The following is an 18,855-nucleotide window of genomic DNA, read 5'->3' as shown; positions in this document are numbered from 1 at the left end:
AAAAACACAAAAGAATATTTATCAACAATATACTTGCTTTTCAATCAGTATCCTAATTAATTCTCATAAAAATTCTGTAACATAAGTATCATTATCCCTAATTTTGCAGAAGATGAAACTGAGGCTTAGAAAGGTTAAGTTATTTGCCCAAGTGACAGAATGGGGATTTGAATTCGGAAATACTTGTTCCAAGGCCAGTGCTTTTTCTGCTGAACTGTGCTGCCTCCCACAAGAGAGCATTTTCACATCACCACCTGCTAGTTCTAATTAAGAGATAGTAATTAAACAATTCTCCACTCCTGACAATAATATTTAAGCTACTGGCATTTTAAAGAAATTAATATGAACAGCTTTTTATCTGCCGGAAGGTACTACACCTAAACACAAACTCCAAACTATTACAGAAAGAAAAGACTCCAATAGGACACAGTTATACGCTTTGTCAAACTCTAGTTAATTGTATTATCTATTAACGGGACATGAAGCATAAAAGTGTTGACCAATGTATTTCTAAAAATGTTCGACTCGACTAGTAATCAAAGAAATACAAATTAGAGTGACAAGGCCATATTGATGAAATAGGCAAAATTTTTTAAGTAAAAATAGCCAGGTTGGGTAAAAAGTGAAACTGCTATACATTTTAGGAGAGAACTTAACTCATAAATATTTGCTGTAGGCCAATTTGTAATATTTACATTTTAAAATTCGTGTGGCCTTTCACCTAGCAATTCCTCATCTAGGAAGTTATGCTAAAAATAATCACAGATATGTATATAAGGATTTAGCCACAAGTTTATTCATCTTAGAACTACATGGAAGGAGGGAAGGGAGGAAGGAAGGAAGGAAACTGACGTGAAAGAAACTAGGTTAATTAACTATGCATATTCAAAAGAATTCCATCAGCCATGAAAGATGATGACACTGCTATATTTATTGGCATGGGAAGAAATTATTGACATGATTATTTTAGAAAATAAATTAAAAATTATAGATAACAGTATTATTGTATTTTTACTAACCTATATTTGGTTATATTTCTATTATTTATAAAACATAAGGACTGAAATAATATACAACAAAATCTTGACTATAGATATATCTGATGATGTGATTTGGGATTCTTTTAACTTTCATTTTTCTTCTATTTTCTTATTTTTACACAATGGAATTTATTATTTGTGTAAAAAAAGGGAGAAAAAATTTTTGATATCACAGAATCATATCAGCTAGTAAAAATGTCTACAACTATTATTAATATATATTAAGTAATATGTTATGAAATAGTATGTACATTCTCATTTATGTAAGAAAAACTATATATATTAGGTTGAACCATACAAAACTGCTGCCATTTGTCTGTTTTTCATTTATAAAAACAGCAACTTCAAGTGGGTCAACTAAATACACATATTAGGAAAAATACATTCCAAAATATTAATAGTATCCTAGGAGTTCTAGGAGGCCTTTTTTTTTTTTTTTCATTAAGGTCATCTATATTTCCTTCTTTAAATTCATCTGTATTTTCTTTTTTAATTTCTAATTTTTTCTAAAACACTAAATCCCAGTCTCTGTATTTATAGGCCAGAAGACCCCAAGCAAGTCAGCAGAACTCTCTTAGTTTCATCAAAAAACAATGGATGTGGGCCATGTGGGTAGATCAGTCTGTTGAGCATCGACCTTCGGCTCAGGTCATGATCTCAGCATCCTGGGATGGAGCCCTGCATCAGGCTCCTTCCTCAAGAGAAAACCTGCTTCTCAACCTGTCTCTACCACTCCCCCTGCTTGTGGTATCTCTGTCAAATAAATAATATCTTTTTTAAAAATGGGAATATACCAAACAGAAAAATAAATTCAAAATGGATTCAAGACCTAATGTGAGACTTGAAACCATAAAAATCCTAAAGGAGAACACAGACAGTAATCTCTTTAACATCAGCCATAGCAACTTCCTTCTAGATACATCTCCTGAAGCCAGGGAAACAAAAGCAGAAATGGACTATTGGGACCTCAGGATAAAATGCTTCTACACAGCAAAGGAAACAATCAACAAAACTACAAGACAACTTACAGAAGGAGATATTTGCAGATGACATATCTAATAAAGGATCAATATTCAAAATAGATAAAGAATTTATAAGACTCAACACCCAAAAAATAATAATCCAATTTAAAAGTGGACAGAAGACATGAATACCCATTTTTCCAAAGAAGACATACAGTACAATTCTATTATACTTTATAGTCAACATTTCCCAAAGATACCACAGTCCTAAATCCATTAATGAAACTTTCTAAATGACAACTATTTTATTCTTTTCCCTTCTAAGTAGTTTTGCCACAAATATATGACAGAGAGAACAACTTTTCCTAATCAAACCATCCTCCTCCCCAGACACGCACTTCTATAAGAATCAGACAGACCCAGCCCCAAAACTTTTCAAAATCCAAAAGATACGTAGAGTTTCAAAGTCCAGGAGGCATAAAACAAGTAAAAGAAAAGAACTAAAGAGAAGAGGAAACAAGTTAAATGAAAACTTGTTAAAGTTAATGAAGTTAAATGAAAAAAAAAAAAAACTTGAAATAGTAATTATTACTGGAAAGACCCCTACAACTTTCTTTTCAGCTATCAAGTAAAACCTACTTCTACATTTTTGATACATGTGAATGGACACTTGGAATTGAGGTCCCAGAACCAAGTTCATTCCATCCTTATGAACTTGTACAGGATAAAATTTCAGATCTTGGGTTCTATTCCCTAGCCAGGAGATATAAATGAGTCCCTGGAAGATCCACACCTACAGGAAACAAACGACTACGCAAGAGATACTGTCCTACCTTAACAGCTTCTCCCAGAGTTTGGTTTTTGTCAGCTTCCTCACTGGAATGCAGTTCAAGTCTGTAATTCAACTCCTGTAGCTGCTGTGCCTGCTCGTTCAGTAGCATTTGGGCCTGTTGTTCCCGAAGTAATGCATTATTCAGTTCTTCACATGCACTTTCAAACTTCTCATGGGTGATCAATTTCTGAAAAGAGGTTAAAAAATTCACTTATAAGCTAAGCTGCGTGGTTGTATCATTTAATTTTCAGAATTTGATTTGCCAACATAGACTGTAACACACACATTTCTAAGTGTCTGATACATGAAAAAAGTACAACTTGTTTTTCTTAATCTCACAAATCAAGATTAAAAAAATCACTCTGGTTTCTAACGCCGAACAGCTATATTCCCAAAGTGATCATTTTTAATCAAATAAAATTTCAGGAAACTTATTTCAAGTTCACATAAATCCATAATGCTCAGTTTACATTTTCATACATGAGCACTTATTATAAAGAATGCGATTGCAGGAACTAAAGCCTTTAACGAGTGCTGATGATTTTAAGTGATTACATGAAAATCTGTGTTCGGCATACATTACTATTCACGTCTCCCTGGTCAAACAACCTCTCCTTCAAGAGTCCTTACCAGACCATCCCTTCCCCCCTCCTCAGACTCCTCACACGGCCATACCATATTCTATTATTTTCTTTACAGTCATTATCATTATCTAAATTCACTTCATGTAACTCTTCCCTTTTTTACTGCCTGTCTGCACTCTGCCACCAACCACATGTCTAAGGATGGGAACACCCCTGGGCAGAGACCTCATTCTTCTTTCTCACCCAACACACAGTAGAGTGCCTGGTATTCAGTAGTGCCCAGCAGATATTTGTTGAGTGAAAGAGTATTCCTATATGAACATCTACAAATAAAACTTTGTGCCAGAGTAAACAGCAGAGTTTTTACAGTATCATCTAAATCTAAAGACTGCTTTCAAGAATGGAGCGATACATCTGTCTAAACAGTTCTAGCCAGGGGCCATCCCTTAAAGGGTGGGGAATCCACGGCAGGACACACATGTATTATCTCCTGTTCAAAACAATTAAGCAAATGAAAATTAATTACAGCAGACAACAAGAGACATCTTGATCTTGAGGAACAAAGTGTGGGAATGTTTCACACAAGGGAAGCGCCCTGAGAAACATATATGGAAAACTAAAAGGCACGGTACAAGTCAATTAACCACGCTGTATATATAAATATATATGTCTATTTAAGACTGATAACTTTTCCATTGGTGAAAAGATTTGAAGGTAAATATAATTAACCACAAATATAAAGCAAATTGATTTTAATTTTTTTTAATTTTGGGGGGAGGGGAAGAGCAGAATAAAAATCCTATTGATTCTAGGCATCTGGAATATATAAACCAGTACAGTTGAATGTGGACTTTATCTCTGAGTTTTCTGCCACATGAGACAAATGTGCCTGGCTACAGTTTCCTCGTGGACCAACAACAGCAAGCATGCATCTCAGGCAGAGAAGAAACGTTCTGCTAGAACTTAGTTTGAGGATAAGTTTATTACTTGGCTCTTTCTGTATCATAATATAGTTTTAACTCAGTTTTACTTTGGCCACAGGTACCTTGCCTGCTGCCTCCCACAAGCAACTGTCTTTTACTATTATTTGCCTTTTCAAAGGTGGATGTAACACACTCCTCAACACTGATTAAATTTTAAAGTATCACATAAACAACAGCAACATTCTAGCATAAAAATAGACAGGGAATGATTTACCTAAGTCGACACAAGGTAACAGGAATGATCCCAAGCACAGAGGAAAGAAAGTTGCCTCATTTCCTGAAAGTCCTCTAGGATCCTGTATTGGATGTATCTCTGATACTTTTACAGTGTTTAGATGTGCAGGAATACTCATCTTGTACTCTCTCCTAAAAGCTGCCTTACTCTCCACATTGTCCCATTATAGCTAAACCCTCCACTTCGAGAACATCAGCTTTAACGGCCTCCTCTGGGCACTCCTGTTCATTTCAACCTCTTACCTACCATCCCTCTCTCCCCTGATGCCACAGCGCTCTTCTCAGTCTTATGAACAGATATTTTTATACTACTTCTACCTTTTATTTGTTATGTTGTTTTAAAGTATCACTCCTCGCCATCAGACCACCTGTCACTTGACCTCTATAAATCATGATGCCCATCATTTCCCAGGACTTCCACCCACTCCTCCAAAATTTCTCCTTCACCTTAAAACTTGGCTAATTTTAGCCTCTCTCTTGTCTATCTATCCCTCTCAGAGACTGGCTCAATTCTGTTCACTCTTCAGAAAGTAAACAGGATCAAACAAGTAGAGCGAAGGAGAATAAGAAAGAGATGGTGTGGAAAAGCAGCTATAAGGACCAATAAAGCAAAAAAAGAAAAGAGAAAAAAATCATGGGAGTTGGCTGTTCAAGAACAACTGTCAGTAGATGAACACAGTACTCAGAAGCAATAAAAACACTGAACAGCTTTTGCAGGCAGGATGTTTCCCTTTACATTACAATTTTAGACCAACTATATAGAAGCTATTTTATCTTCCTCCTATGTGCTTTGACTGAATTCAGGGAAAGATGAGGATTGCAAGTATACTCTCCATTTTTTAGAGGAAAGTAGCATCATTTTTCCATCTGTTCTGTTTTTAATGAAACAACCCTTTATTAACACAACTAGATATAGATGTTAACCGCTATAGTGAAGTAGTTAAAAGCATTTGTTTTGGAACCAGATTATGCAGGTCCAAATCTTGTCAATTCTACTTACTATAAGACTTTGTGATTCTGGGCAAGTTACTCAGCTGCTCCATGTCCCATGTTCCTCGTTTATAAAATAAAGATAATCATAATTTTTGAACAACTACTGATATAAGAGGACTAAATGAATCAACTCCTTGAAGTGTTTAGGGTCAGTGCCTGATACAGGGTCAATTTGGTCATTAAATGTTAGAAATCATCACTTTATAATGTCACACCTTCCAACTGTATGTCAAAGTATAAAAATCTCATTCCGTCAATTACTACTCCAATTGATCCTATTTTTATTTCTATACTTTAGTGAAAGCAATTCACACTAAACACTTCTGGAATATATTCTTAGCATTTCCCCCAAGTCAGTTATTCAACCAAAGTTCTTACAAGAGGATTCTGTCACCTTCTAGCAACTTTTCTTCAAACTCTAACCTTCTCTCTGGATCCTAAAAACTGAGTCCTGACTATTTCCAAACTAATCAGAGATAAGATGTTAACTTGTTTTCCTAATACTTGGCTAGGGACTAGGAAATCCTATTGTAGGAATACCTAGAATTCCTCTTACATATTTCAGAAAGCAACAATTTCCAGGAAAATTGTGACCATCTACACCTTAAAAAAAAAAGTTGGGTATATTCTAAATCTCAAATTGTATCAATAGCTGTTTCCATCCATTTTGGCCTCAACATCCCAGATTTAGTTAGTATACACAACTAAAAGCAAATCAAAAGGAGGCAGAGACACACTCCAAAGGAACAGGCTTTTAAAAGTATAAACAACCCTTTATGACTTAAATATACTCACAAAAGAAAACTGGAAAAAAAAAAGAAGTATCTATTAACAGGAGACTATGTCAAACAGATTTTGATATATCCATATTATAGAACAGTATTCAATTACCTAAAATGGAATTAACAACTGACACAAGAAAATGCTTATAGAACTATAAGTAAACATTAACATTTGTATGCATGTTTTGCATATTGTTCATGAAAATCATTCTAAATTACAACTGTGTATAAGAGCATGCATCTGCACATGTACACACACAATAATGTAGGGAACAAAACCCATCCACAATTCAGTGTTAATTGGTTATATGTCGTAAGATTAGAGTGCTTTGACTTTCTTCTTTACACTTTTTTTTATTTTTATTACATATTATTTTTATAATAAAAAATATTGAGGCAGCTCTATAATTTTAGCTTCTCTGAACAAAAAACTAAGAAAGTGAGGCAAAAACTGGTGTCTTTAGACATTCACTGACAAGAAAACTATTACTTATCTCCAATCAGAAGGGTAATTCACAATTACTTAACCTGACTAATTTATAAGAACTTTTGGCCCTTTCAAGGCATAGCTACTTGAAATAATAATTAACATTAGTAATTTACATTATCATAGGATTAGTAACTAAACTGCTATCTGGCACTCTCTTTCCACAAATGTTAAAACTGTAAATTCCAAATTAGCCATTTAAACTGAAGTTGAACGTACAAGTAGCCTACTGCTGGATTTAGGAAACAAATTTTGTATTTGTATTTATATTAGCTGTCATCAGTTGGACACAGTTCTGAAGTTTCAGGGTAACCGTATGTTCCTATATTCACATTGAGAACAGCAGTGCTACTGACTAACCCAGGTGGCCAATGGAGTATGCGGATAGTTCCATTTTACTGTGCTTCATAGATTTATACATTCTGATCTTGCCTTAATGTTATTTGGTATCCAGGCTGTCTTTTCTCAACTACCTCCTGTTTTCTTAAATAATACATGAGTTCGACAGAAGTCAGACTGAACATTTCTTTGGAAAAGCAATTTTATTTCAAATGAGATAATCTAGTTTACTCAACATAGTATAAAAGGAAAAGAGAGGACATCCCACCTCCCATTCCAAACATCAGGTTCCTCAATTGGGAGAAGTATTTTATTATTTTTTTTATACATTTGGGGGTTTGTTTGCTAAAGCAGTTAATCTATCCTAAAATATAATTTCCTCTTTTTCTACACTTTCAGCCAGAGTATATATTTTAACAGGGCTATGAGTTCTGCTGACAGAGAATTAGTATTCCTTTAAGCATCTGGTATTAACTTCTGGTTTGGGGGGATATCATTGTGATAGAACACGATTTAAATGTAAGGTGTACAACCTGTTGATTTGATACACTTATATATCACAATATGATTACTACCATTGCTTTAGCTAACACCCCTATCACATGACATAATTATCATTCCTTCTTGCAATGAGAACATTTAGGATCTAGTTGCTCAGCAACTTTGACTTATATGATGCAGTATTACTGGGGAATTCTAAAAGGGAGGTTTTCTGAAGAAGAAGAAATTCTATTAATGGGACTCTGAATTATTCCAAAAAAAACAATCAAAAGTTAAAACAAATATATAGATATATGGATCACAAATATGTCTATGTATGTGTATCTTACGCACGTGGCTATGTGTTTGTGTGTATATATCTATCAGAAGTATAGAGCCACAGTATTGTAAATCACACATACTTACAGACTGCTTAAATTCATTTAACTGCATCTGGAGACCCTGGGCTTTGTCAAGCTCCTTTTTCATCTCATTCACGCTGCGTTTGAATTCTGTGACCTCCAAGCGCAGTGAGCGGCGCTCCACTTCCGCCGCGTGCAGTCTTTGTGTAAATCCAAGTATTTGCTTCTGTAATGACGCCGTGCTTTTCTGTTGTTAATCAAGAGCAATTTTACAAATAGGAACTACATGTTTACTAATAAATCAGCAGCCATGGCCACTTTACCAACTTTAATGTATCTTGGATTATACAGAGAAAGATACTTGCTGTAACTGACACTCAGAGGTGAAAGCTTTATTTTGTATGTGACCAATAATGTGGCTGATATAAAATCAACAGCCAAAGAAAATAAATAATCTAATGGCTAGGAAAGGGAACTGACATTTGTTTATGTCTCACAGCATTCTGTGGCAGCCTACATCTAGAAAATAGTAAATTCACAACTCACGCCAGAACTTTTGTATTTGGATATTTTAGACACTTACTTGGAAGTGCTTTTATGTACTGCATTAAAGACTACATGAAATCTAATCTAAATACATTCATGCACAACTAATTTAAACTACAAGTGAGTGTGATTCAGAGTTAAGTTTACAATTCTAAAGTCACTATTTAATGAAATTGCATACATACCAAAATGGGCACATGGCCACGGAGACCATATTTCAGGGCCAGCGTGTTTACTTTATGAAGTCCACGAGCCAGCCGTTGAACCAGAGAATCTTTTTCTATGTAAGTAATACTCCTGCCACTGTGTACAGGTGTACTCTCCATTGCCAGACTAACTTTATCCATGAGTTTTGCAAAAGAACTCTTGGCTGCACCTATGAGTAAATGTCCACAGATTCTGGAATTTGGATCTTCAGGGGAAAAAAAAAAGAAAAAAGAGGCAGAAAAGATGTGAACGTTCTCTGTTCATTTCACAACCCTGCCAATAGCAACCCAATTAAAATGTTTTTTTCAGTTATATAATTCCCATTCACCTGTAGTGATTCATTCAGAAAGCCCCCTCCCGCATTAATTTTCACTAAGACAAAAAGGAATGCAGAAAACAGCTCACCCACTAAACAACATATGTAAAGAAAATCTGCATGTATTTACATTATATCATTTACACTGAACACTATGACAACAAAATTCATCATCACTCTTTGCTTTGTTTTCAAACCTAACATAAATTCATTTTCTATTTACAACTACTGAAGCTTGTTACCTTAATGTCATACTATTTATATTCTTAGACAAGAAAATATAATTTGCCTTATTCTAAGGCAATTAAAATTTTACAACGACAATTACTTATTTCCCCACAGGACTTTGGTAATCATCCCTCTCACATAATGGACTTAAGGTCCCCGCATATCCACCATGGCCTGCTTGCTGCTAGATTCATCAGGTCTGTAATTAATAATTGTGTTTAATGTTGATAAATAAAATTGTCAGTGCACTTTCTACTAATTGGTATTCCAGATAATGGTTAATGGGTTTATTTATGCCTTAATAAAAGTCGTGTAATTTAGTTTTCCCTCTGCTAGGCAGGTCTTAATCTGTCATTACTTGTTTTATGATACTATCTGTGTAAAATGACAAGCGTGGAGAGATTATTTAAATTCAGTAGTACACCATTCTACATTGCAAGAGCCTCTGCTGGTGGAATTAATTTAAATTTTGTCTTTATGTCATAAACACAAAAAAAGATATTTGGCCAGTTTTGTCCAATAGAAAAATGTTTTATAATTCTAAGAATGCATATGGTTCAACATTAAAGAACAATATTGGCTGTGAAGGTGATTAATCAGTGTTTTTCTAAGTCAGAAAGAACAATCTCACAGAGGCCCGGTGTTCAAAAATGTGAGGCTTCTTTTATTTCTTTATTCCTCAGTGGATAAAAGGAAAGATAAATTTTTAAATTTATGCAGCAGTCATGGGGCACCTGGGTGGCTCAGTCGGTTAAGCATCAGACCTTCATTTTGGCTCAGGTCGTGATCTCCGGGTATGAGACTGAGCCCTGTGTTGAGCTCAGCACTCAGCAGGGAGTCTGCTGGAGATTCTCTTTCTCCCTCCCTCTGCTAGCATGCACTCTCTCTTTCTCTCTCTCTCAAATAAGTAAATAAATCTTTTTTTAAAAATGTATGCAGCAATCAGATTTTGGAAGCCAGAACCACCTAAAAGTTATACATAAAATAAAAATTATAAATTGGATAAAAGCATAATACCCCTCATGTGGAATTTATTTCTATCAGTTATTGATGCATTGACTTTTAACAATAAAAGGTGATACAAATTTAATTCTTTATGCCTCTCATAAACCTATTCTCTAAGGATCCCATTGATGGAAGATATATGAAGTATAATTAAAATACATAGTTTCTTTGTTAACAATCAATTCTTTAAATAAGTCATGAATAAAAAAAGGTGCAGTGCTTCACATACCACTTATATAGAGCACTGATTTAAAGAATTAAACTAGTGTTTAATGGGTCACTACTGAAAAAAATAAACAGTAAAAGTTATATTAACTATAACATGCAATATTATACATCATTCCAGTGCCTAATATATGTATTCCCAGTTTCTTAATTGGCTTGCAACTCCTTAACTGTGTCTTTTGTTATATCAGTAAACCCTGTATTTGCCCTGGGCCAGCCTAACATATATGCATATTTTGTATGTGTTTATTGGATTAATTATACTTCATTTTACTTCCATAGCAGCTGAAACATGCTGAACATAAGGATGCATTCAATAATACCAAGAAAGACACATAGATCAATGGAACACAATAGAGAGCCCAGAAATCAAACCTCAACTCCATGGTCAACTACTCTTCAACAAAGTAGGAAAGACGATCCAAAAGAGAAAAATACAGTCTCTTCAACAAATGGTGTTATAAAATTGGACAGCCACTTGCAGAACAATGAAATTGGACCATTTGCTTAACACCACAGACAAAACAGACTCAAAATGGATGAAAGATCTAAATGTGAGACAGGAATCCATCAAAATCCTAGAAGAGAACACAGGCAGCAACCTCTATGACCTTGGCCACAGCAACTTCTTGTTAGACACATCTCCAAAGGCAAGGGAAACAAAAGCAAAAGTGAACTATTGGGACTTCATCAAGATTTAAAAAAAAAAAAAAAAACTGCACAGCAAAAGAAATAGTCAACAAAACTAAAAGACAACCTATGGAATGGGAGAAGATACTTGCAAATGACATATCAGGTAAAGGGCTAGTATCCAAAATCTGTAAAGAACTTGACAAATTCAACAGCCCCCCCTCCACAAAAAAAAAAAAAAAAAAAAAAAACAGAAATGGACAGAAGGCACGAACAAACATTTCTCCAAAGAAGACATACAAATGGCCAGGAGACACATGAAAAAATGCTCCACATCACTCGGCATCAGGGAAATACAAACCAAAACTGCAGTGAGATACCAGTCATTCACACCGATCAGGATGGCTAAAATTAACAAGTCAGGAAATGACAAATGTTGGAGAGAATGCAGAAAAAGAGGAACCCTCCTACACAGTTGTTGGGAATGTAAACTGGTACAGCCATTCTGAAAAACAGTATGGAGGTTCTGCAAAAAAATTGAAAATAGAGCTACCCTACGAGCCAGGAATTGCACCACTAGGTATTTACCCAAAGGATACAAACGTTGTGATCTGAAGGGGCACATGCATCCAGATGTTTATAGCAGCAATGTCCACAATAGCCAAACTATGGAAAGAACCCAGACGTCTATCAACAGATGAATGGATAAGGAAGATGTGGTGTGTGATATCACACACACACACACAAAGGCATTTTACTCAGCTATCAAAAAGGATGAAATCTTACCATATGCAGTAACATGGTTGGAACTAGAGCATATTATGCTGAGTGAAATAAGTCAGTCAGAGAAAGAAACTTATCATATGATTTCCCTCATATTGGAATTTAAGAAATAAAACAGAGGATCATTGGGGAAGGGAAAGAAAAATAAAACAAGATGAAATCAGAGAAGGAGACAAACCATACGAGACTCTCAATTATAGGAAACAAATTGAGGGTTGCTGAGGAGAGGTGGGTAGGGGAATGGGGTAATTGGGTGATAGGCATTAAGGAGGGCATGTGATAATGATGAGCACTGGGTGTTACATGCAACTGATGAATAACTGAACTCTGAAAATAATAATACACTATATGTTAATTAACTGAATTCAAATAAGATTAAAATACCAAGAAAAATTTAATTTTTTAATGGTATGTCAAAAGTTATTTTTTATTTTTTATGTTTTTTTAAAGATTTTTTAAATTTATTTATTTGTCAGAGAGAGAGGGGCAACTACCAGGGGGAGCCGCAGGCAGAGGGAGAAGCAGGCTCCCCACTGAATAAGGAGCCCAATGCGGACCTGATCCCGAGACACCGGAATCATGACCTCAGCCAAAGGCAGATGCTTAACCAACTTAGCCATCCAGGTGCCCCAAAAGTTATTCTTTCTAAATAAACAAGATAGTGGCTCATCATTTTAGGAAATTTTCAGGTATATCAAAGTAACAAAATTTCCACAAAGAGACTTTAAAAGCAAAAAATCAACTATAATTAGTTTATTAATGAGTAGCAGTTTTTTACTAAATCACAGAAACAAATTTGTGTGGGCACTAACCACTCTGAAAGGCGAAATTGAGTGACAATATAATTCTACAGGGCATTCTTCTGAATTTTGAAGAAATGGGAAAGAGGCATTCCTGATTGCTAACTCTCAAGGAATTACAGAAAGAACACTAAAATAATTTATGCTCTGATGAGTGAGAAGTGTTTTTGTAACATACTTTACATTATAGAGTATAGAGTAGGATAAATTCCACACTAAATAAATGAAGAAACAAAAAAAAATCCTCTAGTGACATAGTGGTAGAATTATTTGTATAATGATAAGAAATAAGAGATAAAAGTAAGGACACTGAAATTTCTCATGTCTACACTTGTCTAAACTGTTTAAATGTTTGCTACATTTAACAAATTTCTGTTTATGTAAAATACATTTGTTAATCACTTTCCCTCTATTTAATAGCATGTGTTTTTTGAGAAAGAAGAAGACCCTACTGGACTTTTTCCAATAGCAAAAGCAGTATCATACATTTAAGGTTAAAATATTTAAAACAAATTCATAAAGAATTGTTTTGACCAGTAATTTAAACCTTTGAGTGACAGATCTTAGGGCAGGGATAGGGGAGGCTGAAGAATTGTTTCAAGGGTTTCATCACTTTTAACTAAAGCAACCACTGCCATCTTGATCTTTATTTAGCCCTAAAAAATTATACAGCATGAATAATATATGACCATGATGTTGTGGGTAATAAAATTAAAAGTCCTTTAAAACATTATCAAAGTCAACTGCTACTAAAAATAGAACTATCATGTGGGAAGAGAGCAGTATACAGTATATCTTCTTATCAAAATGGAGTCCTCACACTTAGAAAGATTGAGAAACACTCCTTTAACGAAAATGGGGATTCACAAGTAATGATTTAATTAGTACATATGTAATACATAACTATTTAATTTAATCATAATATTGCTCATGAGTATAATACTAATAACAATGACTAATATAATACAAAAATAAAAAATGTTAATCATGAGTAATGCTAATGCCTTACATTCGAACTCGACTCCACAGACTTGTGAATATTTTGTCATCCTTGACATCTTCATCTCCCTTACCATCTCCCCACATCCCATCCTGAATACTTCTCCAGTCTATTCAACGTTCTCTGTGATCATGACTGTATCTCATCTGTTTTCTTGCTAGAGTCTCCCTTCCTCAGTCTTTCCCTTCTTCAACTCATCCTCCACCATAGACAAAGTGTCTTCTAAAACACAAATCAAGGAGCCCCTGGGTGGCACAATTGGTTGAGGATCTGACTCGATTTTGCTAAGGCCTTACATGATCTGATCCCTGCTTACTTTTGCAGGAAGACTTTTCACTGTTAACCCTTTTATATGCAACTCTTTTCAAGTGGCACCAACACATCACAATCTTAAACCAAAAATAATTTTTCTGTCTCCAAACCGCTAATAATTTGGGAAATACGAATATGGACATTATTTTCAAACATGGAAGGCAATCAGTACAGCAAGATGTTTGCTACAAAGCAATGTTCTAACTAAAAAACAAAACAAAACAAACAACAACAACAACAAAACTATGAAAATAGCTCAAAATATTATAAGCAAAAGCAATGACAGGAGGCGCCTGGGTGGCCCAGTTGGTTAGGCTGCTGCCTTTGGCTCAGGTCATGATCTCAGGGTCCTGGGATCAAGCCCCGCATCAGGATCCCTGCTCAGTGGAGAGTCTGTTTCTCCCTCGCCCTCTGCCTGCTCCTCTGCCTACTTGTACTCTCTCTCTATGTCAAAAAATAATAATAATGACAGAATTTATCTTACTATATTTTAAAATGTCAAGATGTACATATGAAAAGAGTAGCATGATACTGGTTTTAGAAGAGATAGGGAGGGATACCTGGGTGGCTCAGCTGGTTAAGCAAACTGCCTTCGGCTCAGGTCATGATCTTGGAGTCCCAGGATCAAGCCCCGCGTCAGGCCCCTCTCTCAGCGGGGAGTCTGCTTCTCCCTCCAAACCTCCCCTCACTCATGCTCTCTCTCTCTCTCTCTCATCCTCTTTCTCTCAAATAAATAAATAAAATCTTAAAAAAGAAAAATAGAAGAGAAAGGAAAAATAATGGAATAGACCAGAGAGACAGCAGATACATCCAAGAATATATTAACAGTAGTTTAAGATATGCTAAATGACATGTCTAATGTCATTATGGTGACTGAATTGAAAAGTATTGCAATGAGCTGATCATCTGGACAAAAATAAATCTTAATAATTTCCTCATTACTTAAACCAAAAATAACTCCAGATAAATCCAAGATTTAACATAAAAATTGAAACTACTAGACTATATTGCATGGAACACTGGGTGTGGTGTATAAACAATGAATCTTGGAACACTGAAAAAATAAAATTAAATTAAAAAAAAGAAAATACTAGACTAAAATATGAGCAATTCAACCTTAAGGTAAGACTAACCTTTCTAAGTCAATCACCAACAGAAAAAGCACAAAGTAAATACTTAATAATTTAACTATATAAAAATTAAAATACACAAAACTAAAATACAAACTGCAAAATTATTGACATAAAAAATTATTTAGATGATACAGAGCAAAGTGTTAATGCATGTGATACACAAGTTCTTATAACTCCATAAGAAACAAACACATATCCCCATATATGAACATAATGAGATAATTGTAAAAGAGTAGGAATAAATGTAGAACAAATGAAAAAAATTGCAACCTAACAATAAAAATGCAAATAAGTAATAATATAGTTTCTTTTGCCTTTCAAATTAATAAAGATGAGGAAGACTGTCAAAATTTAATGTGCCCAAAGGCATTATGGGGAATCCATCCCTCTTGGTACTGTTCATTGGAATGTGAGGCAAGACAACTTTCATGAAAGCCCCACTGGTGATTCTTTCCAAATGTAAAATATGCAAACTCATTTCTCAAGCATTTAGCCGAGGAAATAAATTGTTTTTGCACAAACATGTTAATTGCATCACAATTCATTACAGTATTGCTTAAAATCATGGATAATTTTAAGAAAAGACACCAATATCCACCAATGGAGAATTCAGAGTCAGCTACAGTACATATAAACAATGGGGTGGCATGTGGCCAAATACAATCAACAAGGTATACCTCCTTTATTGACATGGAAATGCATTTAATTGTCCATTGAATAGAAAAAAATTACAATGAGGCATGACTGTGTGATTCCTTCATGTGAAACTGTGTGTCTGTGTGCATCCAAGTTTGTACACATGTATGGGTGATCTGGACAACCTGCACACAGAGTAGCTCGTATAGAAAGATACCATGTTAGGCAATAGGGATGGGAAACCTTTAACACTGATTAAGAATCAATAGCTCTTGTTTCTATCTGTATTATTTATAAACAATACTAAAGAAATACATGCCCAATAACAGGACAATCCAAAAACATACCTCAACTCGGACAAATAATATTTGGGGGAATGATTAGAAGAGAGCAAATTTTGCTGAAATAGATGCTCAGTAAGTACTTATTGAATGGGTGAAAAAACTGATGCTATGAATATAGAAGGAACTTAAGTCACTTCATGCTGGGGTTTTTACCCCAGTTTTATCAAGAAAACATTGACATATGTCACTGTATAAGTTTAAGACATACAACATGATGATTTAATTTACATAGAGTGTGAAATAATTACCACAATAGGTTTAGGTAACACCCATCATAATTTTTTATGTCAATAATTGTATCAATAGTTCTTAAAATAATTTTTATTTCACATACTATTTTTTTTAATTTTTTATTTTTTATAAACATATATTTTTATCCCCAGGGGTACAGGTCTGTGAATCACCAGGTTTACACACTTCACATACTATTTTAATAACATTATTCACAAATATATTCTATGAAAGTTGTGACACTGGAATTTCACATAGTCATGGATGCTTCCAATGATAAATTATCCATTCGAAAACTGTTCTTAAAAATTATGACAGGCAAATAAATTTTAATTTAAAAAGAAAATATCAGCTCACTGTAAAATTCTTTCAACTTTCCTGTGCACCTGAAATTTTTGATAACAAAATGTGTGAAAAAATATGGGAACATGCAAAGGTAGTAATATAAAAGAAAATCACAAAACAGAAGAAAATCTGATAAATTAAATGTGGGTCCCCCCAAAGAGACACTTGTAACTGAAATACCAAAAATGATACATACTTGTTTCAATTTCAAATATAAGTGAAGTTAGGTAAATGACAAAGTCCTCTAAGTTACTTTTTCTCAAACTTCATTGTGCCTATAAGTTATCTGAGAACCTTACAAAAATATAGAATCTGACTGAATAGCTCTGGAGTGGAGTCTGAGATCATACATTTCTAACACATTCCCCATGAATACCGATGCTACTGGTCCACAGACCACACCTAAAGTAGGAATGCTTACTTTATTATTCTTCAGGATTCAATAAAACCTTTATTTCAAAATACATACCAATGACTACTTATTAACAGAAATATCTTTACTTATTGCTTTGAACTTCCTAAGTGTGAAACCTCATTGCTACACTAAACACAACCCAGATTTCTGAGTTTTACCTAAAAGAGTTGCTATGACCTCCACAAAGTTAATTCTAACAATGAAAAGAAACTTCTGAATAGTAATAGCAGGGGCACGTACACTTGGGTCATCCATCTTCCAGATAATTATGATTCAGTTATAGAGGGAATGTGTAACAAAATGTATGAACATTCTATTCATATCTATCTACTATATTTATTCAGAGATATTTCCAGGCAAATCAGCACATTTGTTTCTATCTTGAGAAATTCAGTCTGGACCAGACATATGAAATGTTGAGCTATCTAAAGAGTTCTTTAGTCCATTTCCATAATGATTGATAGCCCAGCCCTTCGATGGAAGTAACATTCTCCCCTGTTTGAGGTAAATGATCTCTTGCAGGCTTACCATTTGGACACCTGGAAGAGGTAATTTATCTCAAGTGAGCAAACACTTTAATGAAAGCAAGAAGGTTGCCACCTGTCCAGTATTTACAGAGGCAACATGGAAACTGAGGTCTCTGCCCACTGCTATAAATACATCCTCAAAGTTTAAAAAGGTAGCAGAAGCAACCACCTTTAGCACTTTCTGAGCAGTAAATTCAAGCTACTATTATTGAACTTCACACTTCATGAAAGAAATAAAGTAATATCCCAGCTCGCATGAGCTATCAGAACACACACACACACACACACAAAACAGATAAAAAAACAAACATTTATTGGACAATCACATATATAAGAGACTTGACTAAGAACATTACATTCACACCTAACAACCCTTAAACTAGGTACTTTTCTTAGCCAAATTCTACAGGCGAAGATATTGAGGCTGAAAGGGATTAAGTACCTTTCCCGGTATCATACACAAAGTAAGCAACGGGATCTAGTTTCAAATCTAGAGTCCAAGTTCTTAATTCATCCTATGCTATGTATTCAACATGCTTAATTTTCTCTCTTAGATAATTTTAAAGTTTTCTCTCCTATATAATGAATGGTATGGGTACGATTCAGAATGTGCTCTAAAAAGGGAAGTACCTAAAAAGTATTTTTAAAAAGAATAATTTACTGACTTTTTTTTTAACCTTAGAACAAAGATAAAACAAGAAGCAATGCAGGTACTATTTAATATATTTAAAACTATTACTGGATATTGACATACATGTACCAGTTTTCCCGGGGCTAAGAAAACAAAAAGATGTGACACTGATGTCATCAATATGTCGTCCTGACATGTAAAATGGCTTAAATTTTCAGCAAGTTCTTCAAAAAGAAAATGGAAGTAGGAAAGAACAGAAAAGAAAAAATACAGCTCTAAGAAATAACTTCTTTCATTTCAGAATTTTCAGATTATTTCCTTAATAAACATTCCCAAGATTTTGGCATGTTGATATTCCACTTGGTTGAAAAAATGAAGACACTACTCATAATATTAGGTGATTCAAGAGACAATGAATCAATTACAAATCAAAGCTGAACTGATATTCCAGACACCTGTCCTA

The 18,855-nt window shown here is 34.5% G+C and overlaps 1 protein-coding gene across 11 annotated transcripts in view; it reads right to left on the bottom strand.

The window, feature by feature from the left end:
• CCDC171 (coiled-coil domain containing 171) overlaps positions 1-18,855 on the bottom strand; it is a 291,861-nt gene that overhangs the window by 124,572 nt on the left and 148,434 nt on the right. For all 11 annotated transcript variants that reach the window (XM_082695056.1, XM_082695058.1, XM_082695061.1 and 8 more), the window contains 3 exons: positions 8,810-9,036; positions 8,143-8,325; positions 2,836-3,021 (listed from right to left, as the gene is read on the bottom strand). In XM_082695056.1, coding sequence (XP_082551182.1) covers positions 2,836-3,021; positions 8,143-8,325; positions 8,810-9,036 — 596 coding nt within the window. The remainder of the gene's footprint in view (positions 1-2,835; positions 3,022-8,142; positions 8,326-8,809; positions 9,037-18,855) is intronic.

Source organism: Mustela nivalis (genome assembly GCF_964662115.1).
Source record: "Mustela nivalis genome assembly, chromosome: 13".
Taxonomy (NCBI): domain Eukaryota; kingdom Metazoa; phylum Chordata; class Mammalia; order Carnivora; family Mustelidae; genus Mustela; species Mustela nivalis.
This window is presented reverse-complemented; position numbering and strand designations above follow the sequence as displayed.